At 34.0% G+C, this 22,580-nt stretch overlaps 3 protein-coding genes across 4 annotated transcripts; 2 read left to right on the top strand and 1 right to left on the bottom strand.

Moving 5' to 3' along the window:
• Positions 1-1,083: 1,083 nt before the first annotated feature.
• Positions 1,084-2,935, bottom strand: LOC135120088 (uncharacterized). 2 transcript variants are annotated; one of them, XM_064044432.1, is made up of 8 exons: positions 2,901-2,935; positions 2,752-2,832; positions 2,362-2,662; positions 2,121-2,261; positions 1,939-2,071; positions 1,576-1,768; positions 1,345-1,428; positions 1,084-1,287 (listed from the first exon to the last, which is right to left on the bottom strand). In XM_064044432.1, exons 2-8 carry the CDS (start codon positions 2,827-2,829, stop codon positions 1,186-1,188), a joined length of 1,032 nt encoding a protein of 343 aa, XP_063900502.1. In that variant the 5' UTR covers positions 2,830-2,832; positions 2,901-2,935; the 3' UTR covers positions 1,084-1,185. The 2 variants fall into 2 exon arrangements, with proteins under 2 accessions (XP_063900502.1, XP_063900501.1); XM_064044431.1 differs by lacking the exon at positions 2,901-2,935 and having other exon boundaries at positions 2,752-2,886.
• A 14,387-nt stretch (positions 2,936-17,322) lies between these two features.
• On the top strand, positions 17,323-18,759 carry LOC135120090 (calcineurin-binding protein cabin-1-like). The gene is made up of 7 exons (XM_064044434.1): positions 17,323-17,345; positions 17,456-17,548; positions 17,648-17,770; positions 17,840-17,923; positions 17,988-18,073; positions 18,300-18,366; positions 18,619-18,759. Exons 1-7 carry the CDS (start codon positions 17,343-17,345, stop codon positions 18,757-18,759), a joined length of 597 nt encoding a protein of 198 aa, XP_063900504.1. The 5' UTR covers positions 17,323-17,342.
• A 33-nt stretch (positions 18,760-18,792) lies between these two features.
• Positions 18,793-21,206, top strand: LOC135120089 (uncharacterized). The gene is made up of 8 exons (XM_064044433.1): positions 18,793-18,862; positions 19,729-19,819; positions 20,022-20,133; positions 20,186-20,251; positions 20,317-20,381; positions 20,436-20,523; positions 20,619-20,757; positions 21,193-21,206. Exons 2-8 carry the CDS (start codon positions 19,776-19,778, stop codon positions 21,204-21,206), a joined length of 528 nt encoding a protein of 175 aa, XP_063900503.1. The 5' UTR covers positions 18,793-18,862; positions 19,729-19,775.
• The last annotated feature ends 1,374 nt before the right edge of the window (positions 21,207-22,580 follow it).

Below are 22,580 nucleotides of genomic sequence, written 5' to 3'. Positions count from 1 at the left end.
CATAGCAATATTAAAAAAAATTCTGTTTCAGGAAACAATCGTCAAACAGAGTTTTTTGAAGTTTTTATCGGCGGTCTTTCTTATGATACTGAAGAAGGGGATTTAGAAACCTTTTTTATTAACAATGGTGTAAAACCAGTTGACGTTCGAATTTTAAGAAACACGCATAACGGAAAGAAAAATGGGTAACTTTTTTATGTGCTTGTTGCCTTTTCATCTTTTTAGATACCAACTGAAATTAAAAAAAATATTTTGACTACTTTAATAACTTATAACTAGTTTTTGCAAAGTTCACATTGCTAACATTAATTTATAGAATGGCATTTGCTTCTTTTGACGTTCGAACATCCGCAGAGAAGGCTGCAGAACTTAACGAAGAAATTTTAGACGGCCGTTGGCTTAAGATTGCACTTGCTAATGGTAATAAAAAAAAACTTTAAAATTGGTAATCAACGACCGAGAAGCGAACCTGCGAGCATTATTTTTGTTGGAAACTTACCTTATTCTGTCGATTCGGACGTTATAAATAATTTTTTTCTTAGTAAAGGCTACACCCTTCTGGAAGTACGCCTTCCCTGGGACCACGAAAAACAAAGATCCAAAGGAATTGCTTATATAGAATGCGCTGACGTACCAACCGCAATTAAAATTGTAGATGAGTTGGATGGCGCTTTTTTTAAGGGGCGTTACTTACGGCTTGATTTTTCAGTTCCAAGTAATAATGATAATAAGCTTAAAAGAAGTTATTGAAAGAAAAAAGTTATGTTAGAGAAGGCTGACGGCATGAACCTGAGAAGTTTTATTGTGCAGGAGCTTAAATTTCTATAACGAGTACTAGTATAAGGGATTAGTGTATATGAGTTAGACTTCTTTAGAGCCTTGTACACCACAGTAATTTAATTATTTGTGAATAATGGCCGTCGGTTCAAAGTTTAATAAATTCTTACAAGTATGCCATATTTACAATAATTTGTGTTTTGGAATTAAACGTTAAAGAATTTATATAACAAATGATATTCAGAATAGGAACACTCTGTAAAGCTTTTTTTTAAGTTGAAGTGCAGTGTACTTTGCTTTTTTTGATATTACATAAGAGCATCTTAACTTTTAAAACTAATACTTAATTTAAAAGCTGGAATCCTATATTTAGCTTCAGTGAACCGCAGCTCGTAAAAGATTGAATTGCTATAATTGAGTTAGTTGTTTCATTATCCTTCTCGGCGTCGGTTCGGGTTTTTCTTTCGTAGAAAGCTTGCTTACTTGTTCACGTGTTGAATTTCCTAAGATCTATGAATGGATAAAAGTTTAAGCAGAGATAAAGTAAGTATCTATTGGCTCAAATACTTCATTATGAAAAATGCAATAACAGTCACTCGAAATTTGGCATAAGCGGTCTATTCCTGCCGTTTGTCTGTGTAAATACTCTGTCTAAACACGAAATTTTATTAAGTAGATAAGATTTAGAGTAATGGAAAGTAAAGATGTTATATACAGAAAATAAAAGTGGTATTTAATTCATTCTCTTCTAGGATTTATAGATTATTATTATTTTTAAAAAGATATATATTCTACTACTTTCAATTCAAGAAGCTGACAGCTTTTGTCAACTTCCTGCTCGTCCGTTTCCATTGTTTTCTTTAGTAATTTAGTTTCCTCTTCTTTCAAAAATTGAGGAGAATCGGCATTTGGTTTGAGAGGATCTAACCCTTTATAATATACTTCAGGTTGAGTAAAAATCGTGTCCCACACCCTCTTTTCTTTTTCCAATCTATATTATTTATCAAATACTCTTTTAAGTAGGCAGAAAAATTTTAGTACGATTTCTTTAGTGCCTAAGTTAAAGCGCCAACTCAATTTAAAAAAGATATACTTTTCTTACAAGTACTTAAGAGAAGTTTCAAAAATTTCTTAAGGTCATACTATAGATCAAATTAAGACCTTTCTTTAGCTCGTAAATAATGACGTAACAACCGAAAATTTTCAAGATTGATAGGATTAGATTTTAGCAAAATGTTAGACGGCGGGAATTTAAAAGCACTACTTTCACAAAAACTTTGACAAAAATCAGCAGCTAACAGAGAAAATCTTATAAAAATTAAAAAAAAGGTTATAAAAAAAACCAATTTCTTTAAAGTGCAGTACAATGTCGTCTCCGGCTTCCCAACGGTCTAGCCTGCCTCTCCCATACCGAAAACATTTGTGTAAAAGCAAACGTAAGCGTTCTTCAGGGCTTAAAGAGTCAGGAAGTTCAGTATAAAACTCTGAAAGATATTCAAAGTAATATGACACTAATAACTAAGCAGTTAATATATATATATATGAAGAAAAGGCATATATATACTTGTTACAAAATCAGCTAACCCGCATAATGAGGCCTGGAAAGCGACCTTCTTAACCTTCCTTTTACAAAACTAAAACGTTTAGTTTTATTTGTATCAGTATTCATAAGCGTAAGATTATCCCTTCTTATAGTTAGATCAGAATCACTCTTAACCTCTTTTATAACTTCATTTTTTTTTAAAGGCTGAGAGATTTGATTAAAAGAACAAGAAACGTTGACTTTCACAAAGTGAGGAGAATTAATTTCTACAGTCTCGTGTTTTTCGTCACTGTTATCACTGTTTGTATGTTCTGCGGAAGGTTGTTGACTCGAGCTTTTTATCTTTGCAAATAAATAATAACATTTATATATAATTAAATTAATTGTATTTTATGTAAGTGTTAAACTCAAAAAAAGTAAATATAAAACACTTTAGTGCTATGTCCTTGGGGTTGATTTATTGTTTTTTTCCGTACAAAGACAAAGGTTCCTCTATGTTCCAGAACCATTTTCTCCAATATATTTAAATTTATACATTGAATTCATCAAACCAACAGATATTAAAAGTTAATATGCATACTTTTAGAAGTAATGTGGCCGTTAATCAACAGCAAAGAGAGACACCAAGGAAAGCTCCAGTGCAAAAAATGCAGCATATTGATTGGCCCCCTTTAGCCTTTTTAAAAAATGGGGTAGCAATTTAAGTTAACTGCAGCAGACAAATTATTTAAATTTGAGCCTTGTTGCCTTCAACCTTTGGAATGTTGAAAAGGCTCAGCAGAATTTTGTATGTATTACGAAAACCTCGGCACTACCTTACCATTTGGTTAAGTAAACAACGTAGCTATTTTAACTAACTTACTACTAAGACCCTTATACACCCGCCAAGTATAATTTGTAATTCTTATTTATTTCTTAACGGAGAAAGTCACGCAATATTTTTTAATGTTTTTTGTTGAGTTTATAACATTTTAATAATACGCCGAAAGGGAGTACAAAAAAAAAAATCTTTAATAATAAACTGAAGAGGATAAAGTGAAAAAAAAGTGAGTTCGGCAACGCTGACATCTTCCCATCATGCAAAAAAATTGTTAATTAATAGGGTTTGAAGCAACACTTATCTTTAGTAACGCAATAATGTTTAAAGTACGGTTCTTTAGCGCAGAAATTTAGCTGAACTACTGCTGATTTTTAATTTCCTGAATCCTTTTATTTATTATTATAAAGTTAAGGCACAGTTTCCTTTCATCCTTTTTTCTGCGAAACCATTAAAAAGTTTATACAATATTTTCTAAAAAACTTTTTTAAGATTTTTTAATAGATTTCTTGATCTATGTCGATAATGGGATCTAAAACTCCAGCAGTATGTTCTAAGTTTGACAAATTTGTAATTTTTGAAAATTATATAATCGATAAATTTTGTTAGATATAGTAATTTTTTTAATAAAAAAAATCTTTATAGAATTGAATAAGATAATAAATTTAGAAATAGTGTTTTATGACGTTATAGTTTTAATAAAATTAGTTAATTTATTGGCAAACAGTTGATTATATATTCTAAAATTGGTAAGACCGCCTTATTCACATGGTATCTATATAACCCTTAAATATTTTATGGTGAGTTCAGAAATTTATCTTTGTAATTGAAACCTATACCTTCTTGATCGCCTTCACCGGAACATCAGAAAAAAGCTGATAGCGCATATAACTGCTAATGGGATAACAATTTAAACGAAGTAGCGGGAGCTGGTGACATTAGTCGCGCCTCCTTCTGGAACTTTGTCAAACCCGTTAAAAATCGTGATCATTCGGCTTGGCCACCACTTCGCAACGGCGATTCCGTAGCCAAAAGCGATGGAGACTAAGCAGAACTACTTTGCTGGTCATCTAGCTTCTCAGTTTGCCATCTACCCCTCAACCGCCTGTCTTATATCGATTGATAATGTTGCTATTTATGAAGTTTAAACTAAAGTCTCTCTACAAGGTTTTTCTTTAAACCGAACCAATGCAATTCTTCTTTGAATTGCTAGGTCATAGATAAGCAAGAGTAAAATACTTAGCGAACAACTACAGGCAAAAAAGCCAGAGCTAAAAGAGAAGAACCCTTTTATTTATTGTTCATTAAATAATTTTTTAATGACAGTTTATGTTGCTCGATCGAGTTAAAAACTTCGAATACTCAAGCTCTCAATCAGGAGTGATTGCAGATATATTACAAATAGCATTCAGGGCGTCATTATTTTTTAACATTAACAAAAAAAAAAACTAGCGCTAAAGCGCGTCACGTGGGCTTTGATTAGTGTGCCTGGTGAGCTTGTAGTAAAGAACCACGGCATGGTGTTAGAAGACAATGTTTAAAGGGTCCAGCTGAAGGTCCCGGTGAAGAGCAATCATTTCGCACAAACGACAGCGCACCTTTATCAGAACACGCAGTAAATTGTTCTGTTGCACTTGAAGCACCACGCGCAGTAGAGTCGTAAATCCAAGCAGCAGACGCATAGGTCATTATTGGCTGGATGTAAGATAAATACAATTGCCGTTTGTTTCGCAGAGAAAGCTTACTCTTGCCGCAAAGTAGAGGATAAAGTGCCTTAGTTGCTGCCGTAGTCCACATGAGACCGCCAAGAAAAATGGTTGTCGATGATGACTCCCAAGTATTTCGCTTGAGAACACCATGGAATGTTCACGCTATTAAAAGGATGCGCTTCTTAGAATTAATACAGCTTTTTTTTGCTCTTCATCGAATTAATAATAACCTTCTAATCACAATATCAGACGGCAAGGGCGTCAAGAATTGCCCTGCAGATGCTTGGTAGAAAGGCGGAAGACTTCGAAGAGGGATATACGGTCTTATCATCAGCGTAGAGGGTAATTCGTTTGTGTGTGTCGCATGGCAAGGGCACGTCGCTCATGTAAAATACAAATAAAAGGGGCGAGAAAAATGATTCCTGAGGGCTGCCAGAGACCGAAGCGGTGACCAGGTGTCTCCCGCGCGCCCACTGAAGACGCAACCATTCAGATATGATTTCAGCACGCATTAAAGGCCATGAGGGTCGGATAACGAGCGCAGTTTGTGCAGCTGACCTTCATGCCAACCTTGATTAAGTACCTTTCCAACGTCAAGGAAGGGGACAGTGCCCCTCGCCTTCTTATAGTTAAAAAAGCGCTAGTGGTTCATTCAGTTAAGCGAAGCTGCTAGGTCGTTGAGTGCTCTTGTCGAAAACCAAACTGAAACTCCGGTAGAGCTTTCCGAGAGTCAACGACCTCTTTTAAGACGGCGCAGTACAACAGTCTCACCCACTTTGCCGACCGCTCACGGGAGACTAGTGGTTCGGTACTTGAAAGGCGCTGATTCCGGTTTAAGTGTCTTTTGGAGCATCACAACGATCGCCGCTTTTCATTGGATCGGAAAGGCGCTAAGGAGCATCGAAGATTTTACTGGGAGGTATACACAATAACCCCTGTTAATGGCATTCTTTTAAGCAGCTCATTGGTGATGCCATGGGGGCCAAGCGCTTTTCGTTTAGGTAGCGCTTTGAGAAGTGCTTGCACCTCGTCAACATTAACTAGATTAGGTGGTTCGCAGTTAACGGGAAGGGGTAAGCTCAGCTGAGGGAACGCATCATAACTAGCAGTATAGTGAGCAGCTGGCACTTTTTGGATAACAAGAGCATTAGCGAAAAACGTAGCTTTATCTCCATCACTCTGGGCCACTATATTTCCTTCACGAAGGGGCAGTAGTGGTCCAAGCCCCCGATTTTTGATCCTTTTAATAAAATTCTAAAAGGAGGACACTACTGCTACCTGATTCTGATGTACGATACAGTTTGCTCTCCCAGTTATAGTTAGAATGGGGCTATTAGCTTTTTTCCAATGCACCTGTGAAGTCGATTAAGCACAAGTTGGTCTTTGGAACTCTGCGGCAAACATGGCTACTCGAATAAGACGTCGAAGATGGCAGATCAGTGCCTTTATTTCGTCAGTCAAATAATCCGAGCGACATATTACCGCATGAGTTGTCGTGGTAGTAGTGTGAGCATTGTTCAGTTCGGTTTAGAAAAAGGCTACAGCATCATCTAGCAGGGCGTGCGAGGACGGTAATGGCGGACACGGCGGCAGCGTGGTTTTTAATACGTCAGCATATTTGTCCCAACTGGTAAAAATACGGGTAATGGCCTTTGGTGTGTCCTTCCTACCCCCTAAATCGAGAATAACTAGGAGGTGATCGTAGGATAGCTCATGGAGCGCTATAACTGCGTAGAGAGAGGTATATCTTTAAGTATGGCAATATCCACTAAGTCTATTGTGCCTGTAGCCGCCAAGTATGTTGGTTGCTGAGGGTTTAGCACGCGCAGCCCATGCTCATCAGCATAGGCCTCAAGTATGTGGCCATTCGAGTTATCGGCTCGCCTGCTCCATGTAGGGTGCTTGCAATTAAGCTCCCCGCACAAAACAGCGGAAGAGACACTCCCATAAATGGCATCCAAGTGGGAGGGCGGAAGTAGGTTGAAGGGGATTTGTAGACAGCGACTACAAACAGGGGCTCCTGGTCGCCATACATAAGGAGATTATCTTTGCTTCGATACTTTGTAGAGAAGGCATAAAGATGGAAGCATGTCAAATACGTTTCACCAAGAAAGTCACGCCCCCGCTACTTGCCTCAATTCTGTCTTGGAGATACATAACAAAGTTGCACAAATAAAATACGACTTTAGGAAGGAGGTGCGTCTCATTGATGGCGCACACCCCAATTCTTTCTCTTTGTAAGAGCTCCTAAAGCTCGTGCATCTTACTCTGAACACTTTATGCATCTCAGAATAGGAGTCGAATGTGGCGGTGCGCCTTTGGCTTAGAAACCGTTGTAAAAAGATACCAGCCCTTTCATAGTTTCAGGCATGCTGGATAAATTAGTCGTTAAAATTGCTAACATCTTCCGTATTGTCGGCTGCGACTGTTCAGCTTTCGCAGTAGAAGAATGGCCAGGGGCTTTAGAACCTAACGGGATATTTGGCAAATCTTCATGAGGTTTTGAACACAAACGAAACCCGAAGAGACCACCTGGTAACAGTATTGTTTATTGTTGGTGCTGATGAAGTAAACTTTGCGATTTGGCTGGCTTCCTTACGCGGATACTATTTGCAGCCTTGATAATTAGCGGTAAGTGCCTCGCCACAATTCACACATCTAGCGGGCGAGTCTTGTGATTTGGTGGACTCTGAGGTTATGTGACCCTCCCCACGTTTAAAGCATCGAGGTGCCGCAGCGCAAAAGCTTGCGGCGTGGCCAAAGGTTTGGCAGCGGTGGCAGTAGTCAACGTAACTGTTTTGTCGAAGTTCTTCTATTTTGATCTGAAAATGGGAAATAGTCTTCATCTCTAAAAGCTTTTGTCACTCCGTTTTGGGGATATGCACCAGCACTAATAGTAACGGAAGGTTCCTTCCACTCGCGGTTGACAACGTCCTCATGGCGCATCCGTGCCACTCGGAAGGGTGTGATGCCCTGCGCTTGCAGGTCCGCCACGACGGGAGAGATAACGAATTAGCAAGAAATTCTATGAATAACAAATGTGTGGCTTCAGGTAATTGATAGATAAAATGTTGTAAATATTGCTTGCGCATTATCGCTGTGTTCGCACGGTATTCTTGAGCTGTTATCGGAAATATTTTAATTCCAAGGCGCGTATCTCTTGATTTCAGAATCATGGCACGTTGAATTGCAAAATTTGTACAAGAAGGGGCCCCTTTTTTTTTCACAATAATAAAAAGGGTTATAGGAGGGATTTTCACTTTACGAGTTCGCAGGGGAGGGTTCTGCAATAGATTGTCGTTCATTAGATAGAGGGATAATGTCAGAAGCGCTGTCCATCTCTATGGCCACGAGCTCTTGTAAAGCTTTTGTGGGGGTGGGGGAGAGGGGAGACTTATTACTATCAATAACCATTCTATTCTTATTACTGGATATATTTATATTGCTATTAGTGTTGTTGCTAACTATTATATTATTATTAATGGTGCCAATATGTGAACTATTAGTCATAAGGTTATTGCTACTGCTACTATTATCCTTAATATTAGCTGTTTCCTCGTGACAGACTCGCCTTCTGTAACCTTTAAAGTCTTGCTATCTTCTGTATCACTTCCGAAGCATCTTGTTGATCTAGCATTTTTAAGACCGAATATACATTATTATTGTTAGTTGTATTATTAAAAGGCTCCTTTCACCTTATAGACTTATTTTTGGCCGGAGTGCTTTTAGTAACTTCATGAAGTTTGGCCTTTGTAAAATCTAACCCTTTTCTGAGTTCTTCATTAATAGTTAACAAGTTAGCAATGAATACTCGAAGTTCTTCTTCAGAGGGCAGACCCATAATTAATATAAAGAAATGTATATATTTTTTTTAAAAAAAATAGGGGTTAAAAGGAAGAAATAATAATAAGTATATAATATATATAAGGTCTGTAATGTAAGGTCAGTAGTTATAAATTGCAAAGTTTAAGTTTAAAATGTATAAGTATATTTTGAATAAAGCGCTAAAAAAGTAAGTTAAATAAATATCGCAACTTCTAAGTAGGAAGTTAAATGCGCGGGCCAAAATTACAGCCCGGCAGTGAGAGGAATAACTCCCCTCTGTTTTTTCCCTCTTATTTATATATATACTCCTGTTAGTTCGAGACCCCTCCGCACGTAGTCTTAAAGATAAACCGTAGCGCCTATAACTAAGGTGTTATGTAAGAGAGAGGAAAACTAGTTTATGCTTTACCCTGTACCTGAGAACAGCATAGGGCGAGTGGAGTTATACACACATATAAACGAACTAAAAGCGGTCTTCGCAAAACATTATTAGCATATTGCTTACAAGCTTAAATAGGCTCTTTGATTGGTTACATGACATAATTTAAAAAGTGTTTTAACCGACCTAAAAAGAAGAGAACATTGGTGGTGACGAAAACTTGAATGACATAAATGGTTAAGCAGCATACAGTAAATTCGTTTCTTTAAAGTAGGTTCCAAGTAAACTCTCCAAAAAATTAACAAATTAAACACATTTCATTAAAATGTATCAATTAAAATTCGGTGTCAACTAAATTGTACACTGTAAGAAGAGCATATAATTGACAGATACAACTGTTTTCTGGAGCTGACTACCACAGTCGGGATTAATTTAATTGTCAAATTACTCTCGAAGCGAAAGGCAGCTACGAATCATCTATGCAGCCTCGTCAACTCGGGTCTTGACCTTCAACTATTTTTTCGGTTGGTGGAAAACTGGCGGTAGTGATGATGTTACCAAAGATCTCGCAGCTGGCGTCAGAGCCTCGCCATTATCGGACCATCAGCCTTTTTTCGGCAGTTGGTAAAATAACTGAAGCAGCGCTATTTAATCGTTGAAGGCGGCTGTGGACACTCGTGGAATTTTACCAGAGTTTCAGTTTGGATTTCGCAAGGGCCCTACAAATTCTTCACCTAACCAAGTGAACGACCGCCTAACTCGATGTTGAAAAGGCTTTTAACTGAGTATGGCATGGCGACCTGTTAAACAAGTTGCACCCTATAACGGTTCTGCGCGGCCTTCTATTTGTGCTCAACGTAAATCTTAATGGCCGGGTCTTTATCGTTCGAGTGGGCGCTGCACTGTTGCCACCTTGCAATCTCGCAACGGGGGCCCCACCAAGTTCTCTTATCACTGCAACTATTCGTGCACCACACGAGCGAGATCCTTTGCCAGTCCACTCCATGTGCACAGAAAATAAGATGATCCATCGTTAAAATCACCCGATATATACATCAGCACCTACAACTTATTCCCGCTGCGTTTGCTAGCTGATGTCGACAGTGAGATCTCTCCATCAATGCAGCAAAGAGGAAGGCGCTTCGTATAACGGATAAACGACATGAGCTGATAACATTATTAACTTTTGAAGGCGTGGAAAATTCGTGGTGTACTCAGTTAAGTTACCCAGGGGTTATTATAGCTTTAAGCTGTTGTGGCGTCCACACGTAAATTACGTGGCGTCGGAGACCAAGGTAGCGATTTAGATGCTATATCCTCTATTGTGCAGTAAAAGTAAGCTTTCGTCGCCCAATAAGCGGCATCTCTGTCGGAGCCTATGACTTATCGGCACTACGTCCTCGCTTCAAGTGTAACAGAATAAACTACTACACCATTTAACGAACGCGCCGTGGTTTCTACGCAATGATAACTTCACGAACTACAGATTGAGCTGCTGACCTCAATCTTTAAAATGATGCACGAATAAATAGCTGGACACCCTAATCGCCTTTTAGCAAAGGAACTCACTTACAAGTTGGGGATTCATATAGAACGTGAAGGACACCTTTTAAATTATAATTATACTTGTATGCATGAACGACAAAAAACCTGTTTGAGAGCTCGTGTATTTTTAACTTGTTAACTCGATCGAACGCCAGGAAACACCATTTATAAGTGAATAAATAGATAATCCAGTTCTCAAGCTTTTATTCTATTATTTCTATAATGCATATATCTCTCTAATCCATATTTTTAATTCTTATATTATTAATTTACATTAATTTTTTTGCATTTTGTTATAACATTTTTTATAAAATTGCTCTAAATTCAACCTAACGTTAAAAAAAATTTTCGGGTCTCCCTTTTTATAACTCTGAATTAGCTTTAGGTTCACTAAACAAATTATTTTAGATTACATCCCTTATATTGTTTAAAAAAATTTACAATTAACTAATTATTATAATTTGCTTCACATTGGGTATGGCTTGATAGTATAGCTAATTTTGGGCTATAACAAAGATGGTTAGTGATACTCGAAATAGTATTATAGCTTCAAAAATTAGATCTTAATTACGCCATAATCGGAAATAGGAGACTTTAATATATGGTGTTAAGGATATTCCAATATAACACAAATTTAAAATTAATCTAATAGTTTTCTGGGCTATTAAATTCTCATCTCACCCTAAGCTTAGACGCCCACGAGACAAGTTTTAGATTAGTTGTAACCATCTAGTCTAAACTAATACTTAAACATTTACGCCGGGCTTAAAATCCAATTTCAATCTAAATCAATAAAGGTGCGGAGCCTCACAACCACCAAGAGAAAAAGAAATGCGAAGCATAGAGATAAAAATAGGCAATGAACCGGTACACGAAAGGATGCACTACCTCTTTCGCCAGGTTATAGTCTGCAGTTTGCCTGGACCAGTATATAAGATGGTCCTTTCCTTGTAGAACTTTTAAATTGCCGCTCACTTTTCATTTAAGCGCCCTTGACCTACGCTCCAAAAGTCATAAATTCTATTCTATCCTTCTTTAGAGCTCTAATTATAAATTTGTTCTTACTCCAAGTTTTACGAGTACTTTTATAAGAATTATTTTATTTGTTTCTTTTTGTTCAAGTTTGCCTGTCGTTAGACTCTTTATCATCTTCACGGAGGCTTTACTATCGTCAACTCTTAACAAGCCACGCTGCTTTACATAAAGAGTAAATATATATACTTTACAAATTCGGGACTATAAACTTATAGCCACCTATTGAACATAAATAATAATTATTGTAGTTAACCGCAAATCCAAAACAGGACACCCCCCAGAGTTGGGTTGGATTAGTCCATTAGGTCTACATGTTCAACATTTTTCTTGCCCTCATTACGAATAAATTTGTAAGGACCCTGGAGATCACTAAATTAGCCCTAACAAGTTTTTGTCCTCTGTTCATTATTATATATACGGGTAGCTATTATGTTTGAGTTCACTCCTGTTCCACTTAAGCGAAAATAGCTTTCTCTGACCCAATATTACCTATCCATTCTAGGTGCCACTATGCTACCAGTTCCCTCATCATGTGTTAACACTGTTCTCATATTTTTTCGCTTATATATACTGATAAGATTTCTATTATCAGCTCATTAATACATATTATAATCCCTGGTCCTTTCTAAAGATGGTTAATCGCTACAGTAACCTACGTTAGCACTTTGTTTGCATTCTTAGGCCCTACTACATACCTAATTGGTATACTCCTCGATTAATACCTCTTTGTTTTATAGTGACTTACCTTTCATTCATCTTCCAGGATACCTTATATAAACTTTTTACTAATGTTTTTCTTTTCAAGTATTTCTTCATATCATCTGTTCTTTTTATTTTCGACGTTCTTGAACGCCTTTAAATAATAAAAAAGTGAAGATAAACTGCTGAATTTGTTTAGGTCTTATATTTAATATAGCCGTTCGTTTTAAACCATGGTTTAATAATTAAAACCATTTTTTTTTTTAGTTTATTAATTAATATTAATCTGCATTTAACCTTACTAAAGGTTTGTAAAAATTATTTCTATAACAATCAGAAAAAAGTTTTAACTACTGTACTTTTTAATTAAAAAATTTTATATCGCTTCTTTACCAGGTATCGAGCTGTAAATTGTTATATAAGTGTAGAAAAAACAGATCCACTGAATTGCTTTAATTGGTTAACTCTAAAAAGTTTTGTCATATACCTCGTATCTGTGGAGAGCGGCCGGAAAATATAGTGCTAGTACCCAATACTATCCTAGAACCCTCTATAAAGATACGCTCTACAGAAGCATCCAGGTACAAGCCAATCGGTTAATCTGCTTCATCTACCACGTGAAACTACATGCGTGTCATCGCAAATTGTTCTTTGAAGCATACTTAATTGCTCTTTTACTCTCGATGATATCAATATTTTTTCCCCGCGGAAAAAAAAGATGGTTGCTCCTCTATTTCTTCGTCACTTTCCGCTACGCCCCAAAAAAGGTTTTGCCATGAAGACATACTTTATTTGCAAATAACTTGTTATGATTAGCTTAAGGACCATTAATTATTTGCGTTTCTATAATGTCTCAGCTTGTGCTTTTAATCAAAAGTTAAAAAAAGAGATTGAAATTATTATATATTTCTTTGGTAGAAAAGTTCCAAAAATTAATTTTTCTTCCTTTACCTTTGGTAAAAAGCTGTGATATTAGGTTAGTAATTTTGGTCTATTTTTTCATCACTCTTTAGAAAATTATGGGTAATATTAAAGGAAGTAGGATCATTGTAGTAATTCCTTTTCTCATATTATGGTTTTTTTTTAACGTTTGTATTTGTTCTACTGTGTTTTAATATCAAATTTGTATTATAACAAGTATAAATATATCGTTTTTTTCCCCCCTATTTTTCGTGTATTATTAAAATTTGTGTTAATGACATGATACGCGATTAAAATTAGATATATATAGGAATTTAACATTCTAAAAAGTTACTATATGTCCCCAATGTTGTAAACCTTTAATCCCTCAAGGACAATTTGGAAAGATAAAAAAACTGTTAAAACAATTTTAACCTGAATAAAAACAACATACAATTTTTATTTTTTTTCCTCTCTCTTTTAATTATCTCGTATGGATCTCTTCATGACCTTATGTAATTAAAAGTTTTAAAAATTCAATGGGGCAGCGCCCCCGCTGGGCTGGGATTGTTTGTAAAATATGTGCAGATGTAAGCAAAAACAGAAAACTAAGAAGGTTTACCCTTTACTTTGTAGTAAGAGTAAGCTTTCGCTGCGCAGCAATGACGATTTTACGTTACATTTAACTAATAATGACTTACCCGTCTGCTGCTTGAGCCTATGGCTCCACGTCAATAGTGTTGGCACTCCAAAGGCGAAGAAACGTTGGTGCGAGTTGAAGCTCTTTTCCGGGGCCTCCAGCTAGACTTATAGAAGGCGCTCTTCCAACGCCAAGCCATTGCCCTTTATAACAGGCGTAGTTAGACATACTGATCATCCGCTGGCAAGCGAGTTTATTTAAAAGCCATGAGATGCGGCGCATATTCGCCTTTCAAGTGACCCCTTTGAGCGCTAATTTTCGTTTAGCAGTCGCAGTTTTTCTGCGATATTATCCTGATTGAGAGCTCGAGTTTTAGAGGTTGCCGACTTACCGAGTAACAGAAAAAGTCCTTTATAAATAAATCTATAATAAAAAAACGGAAAGAGGTCCCCTGCTATAGAAGGGATCAATGGGAGACCTGACTAGCACCAATACTTTGATTTGTTCATTAAACTTTGATAGCTGACATAAAGTTAGTATCTCTTGTTTCATGCTTAACCTTTTTCAAGCCAACTTTTACTTTTTTGTATTTATCGTTAGTAATGTTTAAGTCAGATAAACATTACCGGATATACACCGATTATAAGGGATGTAGCCCCTAAGCAACATAAATTATTGGCATCTCGTGTTCACCCTGCTAGAGAATGCTTGAATGCGCTCTTCACTCGTTTTAATCTCGATCACTTTTCAATTAGAAAAAAAAAGCAGAGCTACACTTTTACAACACCTCTAACCCATTTAAAAGATCTCAGTTTTACTATTTACAAGAAGGTGCTAAATTTTAAGCGTGCAAGCTAATTGTAGATATTAAATTGTGAGGATAAAAGTCTTGAACCGTTTTGTTTGGCCTCCTTTAACCTAAGCTTAAACACCATATAAAATCGTTCTTTTGTATAACGTGCAATTTAATATGTTAGGTCTGAAAATGACCCTCGTGGGACGTAAAGAATAAAAAAATAAGCGCTTTCTGGTTTGTTTAATAGGTATATAGATGTATATATAGAATTTGTTTATATTAAATCTTTTGCCTTTTATGTTTTGCTTATTAGTTTATAAGAAATCGTTTTAAATAATAAACAGTAAACACAGTCATAAATTTAATTGGATCTAATTTGCTTTACAGACGTTATTAACCCTACAGTAGTCGCAGTAGGTCTCTCAGACCACTTGAGTTTTTAATTTTTTACTCTTGTATTAAATAAAAAATATCGTAAATTTTTGAATACTTGTTATTTATTAAGATATTCGGATACAGGTCACACTAGACTATCTAATTTGAAAATTTAGAAAACAAAATAGTTTCCAGATCTGTGAGGACACCTGCGGCTAAATTTTAATTAGTGTGTCGCTTCTATATATTTAAAAAAAGTTCTAATGTATCACTACAAGCACCCTAAGTTTTTTGGTTCTTTATCTGCTTATTTATTTTAAAGTTTTTTTTCTCTATAATGGTTTTTCTGTATAGCTATTCTTTTTTTAAATTTATTTATAAAAAAAAGTCTTTAAAGAAAAATACACGAACTGTTTCTCTTAACGAGACGCAGAAAGCCGCTGGGCCATGGAATAGTCTGACCTAAATTTTAGTTACAATTTTGGAACTCTTTCGCCTTTTCCAACGAAAACCTTCAGTCTGTGAAGCACGCGCTCACTGCGTTGTTTACTGCTGTGAGCAAGTGGGCACGCGAAAAGGAGCTGTGTGGGTACAGTAACCGTTTTTAACGCTCTATAAAGAAACCAGAACCCAGGCTGTATCTGTTTTAGCAGCTTATTGGTGCCTTGTGTCGTTGGTTTAACTCTTTATCGGGTAAAACTCTGGGACTTGAAATAGATCTGTTTTTTCCGTGAAATCGCTAAATTAACCTAGGCGACAAGAAGTAAACTTAGTAAGCAGTAACCTATAAGGGGTTAAGCAATGCTTTAAAGCACACAACACTTTACAAATGCAAGTAGCCCTCTCGAAACATAATTTGGGTTCTTAGAACCTTCCTTATATAATAATCAACGAAATATAATATAAATTGGTTCCATAGAAAAACACGATATGGTGGCGCACATAAAAGTAAAACAGTCTACTTGCCGCGCTTAACCTGATCGACCAAGTAAGGTTTATAATTTGGTGATGCTTAATCGTTTATTATTAGAATTTATTTATAGAGGAAGTGTACACATTAAGTAAACCTGGGGGATGGGAGTTAGCACCAATGAGAACAGAATCACAGCCTAGACATTGCGTGATATACTCTACCACTGACCTACGAAGTCAATCAACCGACTTTTCCGGTGGATAAATTACTTATACAACTTTGAATCTGCCTTCAGCTGTTGCCAGTTCCTGCGGTTTGCACTAAATAGGGAGGGTGGTCGGTATGAAATGCACCTTTCAGTACAACTATGACTTTATGCAGGGATGGCGCTGGCGTGCAGCAACGATTTTCAGTACGTTTGGGGAAGTTTGATATTCACCACTTCAGACACTTCTTGCACATTACTTTCCTGCACTTGTTGTGTCGGGCAAGTAACTCTTTTCTACTGTGTTTTATAAAAATGATGTAGCTCATTTGTCTTTAAGGTATAGAATATTATTGGAGACGACTTTCACAAGAGATTGTGCGGTAGAGTAGGGCTGGAATGTGCGCTTTAAAAGTTTCGGCTTCATCAACTAGTTAAAATTCCACTTTTGAGGAGGATAACACCCATACCCATATTAGACAGGTTCCATTCCAAAAAGCGTGCATACTATTAAGCGGTGAAGATATAACGCATCCGTTTTCGTTGATGACGCAATGAATTGTTAAGGAAGTGTTGACCGCATTCTCTCTTAGTAGAAGGAATTTAGAATAAGCAGTTAATGATTAAAATCACTTTGCCGGTATTATATATAAATATTTAAGATGTGAGCATTATCGAAGAAAGTCATTCATTTATATTTGTAATTATTCAGCTAAAAATAGACGTAATTGTGAACACTATAAACTCTCATGACCCGTCCACATTGCCAATTATATTTTTAATTTTAATAAAAGGACTTTTTTCATAAGGAAACCACAAATAAACTTAGTAAATAGTTGCAAGTACAAAATACGAGACCAGTAAATATAATATTTATTAGTCAGCTTTAAATTAAAGAAAATAATTATAAAAATGGTTTTAAAATAAACCACTATTATAAATATATTGTTGTTAACCTTTATATATAATTTTTGAATTATTGTTAAAAAACGCTACTTGTTTTTTGTTAGAAAAAATTGTATTTATAATAAGGATGGCGAGTTACTCAGAAAATATATCTTATTTTATCAAGCACTTCTTCACTGTGCAAATAGTTCTTTTACTACATTTTCTACAGACACACTAACTGGATAACGGTAGACAACCGCACTATTCTTTTGCACTATCGTTGTACCGATGTCCTGATGGTGTGTTGAATGCTTATCATAAGCGTTAAATTTTTTAATGTTTTTATATTACTATATTAATTGTTTTCACTTCCTTTATGTTGTGTTCTTATTAAGATAACATACATCAGCTATCGTTTAAAGCTTTTAAAAAATCTGGTAAAAAGGTCGAGGCTGGCAAAAACGGTATTGTTTCAAAAGAAAAAGTTGTTGAAAGTCAAGAAGTAAGTTATACTTATTAATTACTGATTTCTTCAGTGTCATCTAAATTTTATTTAGAAATTGTTTTTCTATTCTAGTTTAGTTTTAATAGTGTTTTTTAGTTGAAAAAGCAGCTTTCTGCTGTATATGAAAAAGCCTTATCTCTTCAACTGGAAGGTCAATACAAAGCGGCTATAAAATATTATAAAAAAATACTTTTATCGGAGCTACATGCCTCTTCTAGGGTATTTATTTTTATTTATTTCTTATGACGCACAGTTAAAAGTATTGTTTGTACTAATATTACGCTTTAGCTTAAAAAGCTTGTTTATTCAAATCTTAGCGATTGTTACAAGGCAAGGAACAATTTGCAGAAATCAATTATATATTGTATTGAGGTGCGCTGCTTTACATCAGTTAATATAACATATGAAGGTCACTCATGTTTGCTTAAAATTGCAGGCCGTCTCACTTGATCGAGCCGATGTGGTGTTATGGGATCGTATTGCAAAACATGCTCTAGAATTAAAGAACATGCCTCTAGCAAGGTTAAAGAATATCATAATTTTTCCTTTTAAAACCTTTAAATTACGTTACTAATGTATTTAATATTCCTTATTGTGATAATTTTAATTAAAATTCTATTCCTGATTTTTTTTCAAAAATTTAATAAAAAGATATTTTTTAATTCTGTATTTTTATATTATTAACTTGTTTTAAATACTCTATTTAATTTTAAGAAAGCTTAATAAATAAATAAAATAAATAATTTAGACAAGCTTCCGAATCAGCCTTATCTGTTGCTCCAACTTATTGGCCTTGTCTTGACCGCTATTCAAAAGTAAACTTAAACCTACTGAGATAATTAACAATAATTATACTATATTATATATTTTTTAATATAAGTTGATAACGACTTTTACTCTCAATAATAATATTACAGTTAATAAATTAATTAACCAACTTTTAGTTTGCTAATTTTATTATTTGCTACTTGAAAATATTTATTGCATTTATAGATTTATTTATTTATTTATTACTTAAGTCATCTTTTCAAAATCAAACTCCATTTTTTATACTCTAATACTAATAGATTTTATTTGCTATTTCCGATTTCACTTCTCTCAGTCGAGTCTTGGAATTAGCCTTTGCGGTTAACCCTGCTTACCCGTTTGGTCTAAAAATTTTGGAATATTTAAATTCTCCGAGGAAAGCTGACTTTTATCTTTTTTAATTAAAAAATTATAAATTTCGTTACAGCAGAATTTACCGATCAGTTCCGTTTATTGAAGAACATGAAGAGTTTAGAGCAAAACGCTATCACATTATCGAGCAAAGTTTGCCTTATTTTAATAGCATATTTACTTTTTATATAGTGCAGGTGGAGTCGTTAAGTTTTTAAAACTTTTAAAGTTGTCTTAGTGGTAAAAACTTGGAAATAGCAAAACATTTCAACAGACTGTTATTATATTACTGACAAAAACACGTGCAATTCCAACGCTGACCAATATGTAACGTGTAACTGTCCTCTTCGTAACTTATTAACAGTTCCGCTAGTTTAAAAAAAAAATCACGTGGGTCTCTCAGCGGCGATTACTTCATTAAAAAAGTTGCAATTTCTTATTACAATGAGTCTTATCATATATATGGCCGCACAAAAAAAAAATTTCTCTATATAAATGCAATAAATATATTTAAATATACTTTACTATTACCATTATTAAAAATGATGGTTATGATTATAATAATCGGGCTATGTACCATTACATAATTGGTTAAAAGGTAAATGAAAGATATCGAGCGAAGTTAAAGATAAAAATTCATTTCCTTTTTTTTATCTGCTTGCTTTTTTCTAGTTTAACTCTGAAGAAGTATTGTGCGGCGGTTTATAATGACAAAGAAAAGTTTGGGGTTTTTATAAGTTAATAATATTGTAAGCGCTTCTATTTAAAGAAACTTCTAATAATCAAAATTTTTATTCATAACAAGTTTTTATAAAGAATGCTATTCTGCATAAGCACGCGCTTGGTACTTTTAGACCAACTGTTAAGCGTAACACTATTTTACTAAATAGTAGCCAAAAAAAGCTTTTTTTTTAGAAGTTGGAAACTTTCATAAATATAAATGCTCTTCTCTTCTATATGTAAACTTTTAAAATTCTGGGGCTTTTCAATTTAAATAATGTGTTATTTTTTTCTTCTAGTAAACGAAGAGTTTGAGATTCAACTCAGTGAATTCACGTGGACCGAAATGGCGGAATGTTTACTACAAGCTTACGACAAATATAAAACTTTGTACTTAATTTTTTGTGATTATGGAAAGAAAAGTATTTTTTTCCGGCAGTACTGCTAATAGCAACATGATAATGTTTTTATAAGAAAAAACAAAATAAAAGTTGCTACGCCTGATCCTTTTTTATATTTTACATTTATACTACGTTATCAAAATTTTCGAACAAGAAACTTTACCGATATTATGAATATCATTGTTTTTCAGCGAAGAGACTTGGAAAATTGTGAAGTTCACTTCGTCTGGCAAAGAAACTTTAGAAACCGAGCAGCTTCCAGTGATTTCGGACAAAATCTCTACCGAAACATTGATGAATGAAGTAAACTTTTTCCTAAGAGTTAAACTGAACCAGTGGAAATCTTTTTTCATAGAGTTTTGAAAGGACCAATGGAGAACCTTTAAAAACTATAATGAAGACTCCCTGCCATAAATTAAATGTTTTTTTTTATTGTTTTTTATTGTTACTTTTTTATGAATATTCTAATTATTTATTTTTTTTTAGTCCAACTCTGGTAGCTCTCGAAGATCTGCGCGCGGTAAAAAACCTTCACATTCCTTTTTAGAGAAGTTTTTATATATATTCTCTTTTCATTAAGCCAAAAGTTGATATATTTTAACCAGTAAAGGAGAAGAGCTTAATTTTTATGAGTTTCTATCGCTTCCGACTTTTGTGTTCTTATTAGAGTGGAACAGTCAACGGCGTGCTCATGTGTGTTTTGAGTTTTTTCATTATTTTTACTGAAAAAATTCATATAAATTTTAGTCGTCCTAAAAATATACTACTTATTTCTATGAATAATTAAGAATTATACCCGCCAGCCTGGATACCGCTTTTTTAAAGAAAAAGTAGACAGCCATCTAAGAAATGGTGGCTATATGAAGGAAGAAAAACTTCTTGCCTCACAATTTTTACTGAAAAGCGGTGATTTGATTGGGTTCATTCGTAATTTTGCACAACTATTGTCGAAAAACTGGAAAATGATTGGTTTATAAATTTTATTTTATTTTTTCAAAAAACAATAAACTAGTATATTTTCTTAAATATTATTAATTTCTTTAAATTTTTTGATAAAGAAGTTTATTAATAATTTATTATATTTATACTTTTAGACTTTTACAAAAAAGACACGAACTCGAGACCGCTAATACATAAGCTGTTCAGCATGCACACGTGTTTACAGGCTAGTGTATGAGGGCTTTTCTTTTTAAATTAAATTTATTTTACTAAATTTAGGAGCGTCATTCATTGGTTTGTTCGGGATCGCGTGAGCTTTCTTATACTTTAAGCGAAGAGCAGACTCTCGAGCTAAACGTAAACTTTACATTACATATTTTTTATTTTCTTATTACGTTCAACTATTAAATTTTTTTTTTACAGCTATAGACTTCTAATTTTTTTGATTTATAAATACATTAAAAACTATGATAGTATTATAAATTTTTTGTGTATTTATAAATATTAATTAACTTTTTACGTTCTACTTTATTATGATGGTCGTTTTTTTTATCATACTTAATTATTCTTATATATTATAAAGCGAAGAAACTTTTTGAACCTTAGTGGAGTTTTTTTATATGTTCATAATAAGAGCGTAGTGTTCAAGGGAGCGCACATGTGATTATATAAGTCTGGATCTCGCACGTGCTGCATTTCCCCCCTTTTTCTTTATTTGTGGTGCAGTTGGGTTTATAATAATCAATAAGTTTCCTATTATATATCACTTTATTGTCTGTAATATACTTTTTATAATTATTCTTATTATACGACTTTACTTCCTCTAATATACCAGTTTTCAATGAACTCAACATATAAGCAAACTTTTATGTCTTTTTTTATAACAAACTTTGTTATAAAAAATATTTATTAAATATAGTTATATTCTTTTTACTGTATAGTGTTATTCCAGTTATTGTTATATTTTCATAAGAATCTAAAATTTAAAGCAGTTCGAAGAAGCATTATTTATTTATTAAAAGAAAAAAAATTGGGAAATTATAAGCAAACCAAAGAATAGTGCAGCTTCTTCAGCATGCTTATATAACTGGAATGTTAAAATTTTTATAATGCAAAAGTTTTTTACTATTTTACACAAATAAAAAATAAAATACCTTCTTTAGATATTTTTACTTTTCTTTTTTTTATTGGCTAAAAAAGGTCAACATTTTTTATATTAAGTTTCTATATATGGATATTTCTAGTGAATATTAGAATATTTTATTTTTCCAAGTATTACTGGTATATTATTTTCATAAAAAGTTTTAAATATGCATTTGTGGGCTTGAACTGAAAAAGTTTAATTTATTTAATCAATAAATATAATTATATAGGTTTTATATCTGTTATAATTGGTGGAGAAAATTCTTTATTATCGATAAAAGAAAGTATTAATAGTATAATATTTTTATATAAAGTTTTGTCTATGCCTTTGCGAAATTGAACTGGAAAAACTTTATTCGAAAAGTTTTAAGTTTTGTTCAGGTTTTTTAATTATTAGTATATTTTATCTCACGATTTTTCATAATTAATTAAATATAACTTCATTATATTTGGTGCATTACTTTTTTCATTTTTGCTTTAATTTTTATGATATTATATATTTTTAACTTCAATTTTAATAATTATATTTTTTATTAAACGGTAAACTTGAACTTTTTTTATCTGACTAAACAACCCTTTTACTTCATTTATTCTGTTTTTCTATTGGCTTTTAAATTTTTATTAGATCGAAAAGAAAATACGAAGATAAAGGAAATGTTTACTTCTTC

Source organism: Zophobas morio, unplaced genomic scaffold (genome assembly GCF_036711695.1).
Source record: "Zophobas morio isolate AGI-343-1 ecotype UQ-CSIRO unplaced genomic scaffold, CSIRO_AGI_Zmor_V1 ptg000336l, whole genome shotgun sequence".
Lineage (NCBI taxonomy): Eukaryota > Metazoa > Arthropoda > Insecta > Coleoptera > Tenebrionidae > Zophobas > Zophobas morio.
The sequence above is the reverse complement of the archived record's forward strand: the minus strand, read 5'-3'. Positions and strand labels throughout refer to the sequence as shown.

Bases quoted from the DNA above. Each gene is read 5' to 3' on its own strand.
- LOC135120090 (XM_064044434.1), top strand. The intron at 17,549-17,647 runs GTAAGTTATACT...AGTGTTTTTTAG, and splicing joins AAGTTGTTGAAAGTCAAGAA to TTGAAAAAGCAGCTTTCTGC. The intron at 17,924-17,987 runs GTGCGCTGCTTT...TTAAAATTGCAG, and splicing joins CAATTATATATTGTATTGAG to GCCGTCTCACTTGATCGAGC.
- LOC135120089 (XM_064044433.1), top strand. From the start codon at position 19,776: ATGGCGGAATGTTTACTACAAGCTTACGACAAATATAAAACTTT. The intron at 20,134-20,185 runs GTAAACTTTTTC...CTTTTTTCATAG, and splicing joins CCGAAACATTGATGAATGAA to AGTTTTGAAAGGACCAATGG. The intron at 20,382-20,435 runs GTTTTTATATAT...TATTTTAACCAG, and splicing joins TCACATTCCTTTTTAGAGAA to TAAAGGAGAAGAGCTTAATT.
- LOC135120088 (XM_064044432.1), bottom strand. From the start codon at position 2,829: ATGGTTCTGGAACATAGAGGAACCTTTGTCTTTGTACGGAAAAAAACA. The intron at 1,429-1,575 runs GTAGTAGAATAT...TTTCGTGTTTAG, and splicing joins GTCAGCTTCTTGAATTGAAA to ACAGAGTATTTACACAGACA. The intron at 1,288-1,344 runs GTATTTGAGCCA...ATCCATTCATAG, and splicing joins ATTGCATTTTTCATAATGAA to ATCTTAGGAAATTCAACACG.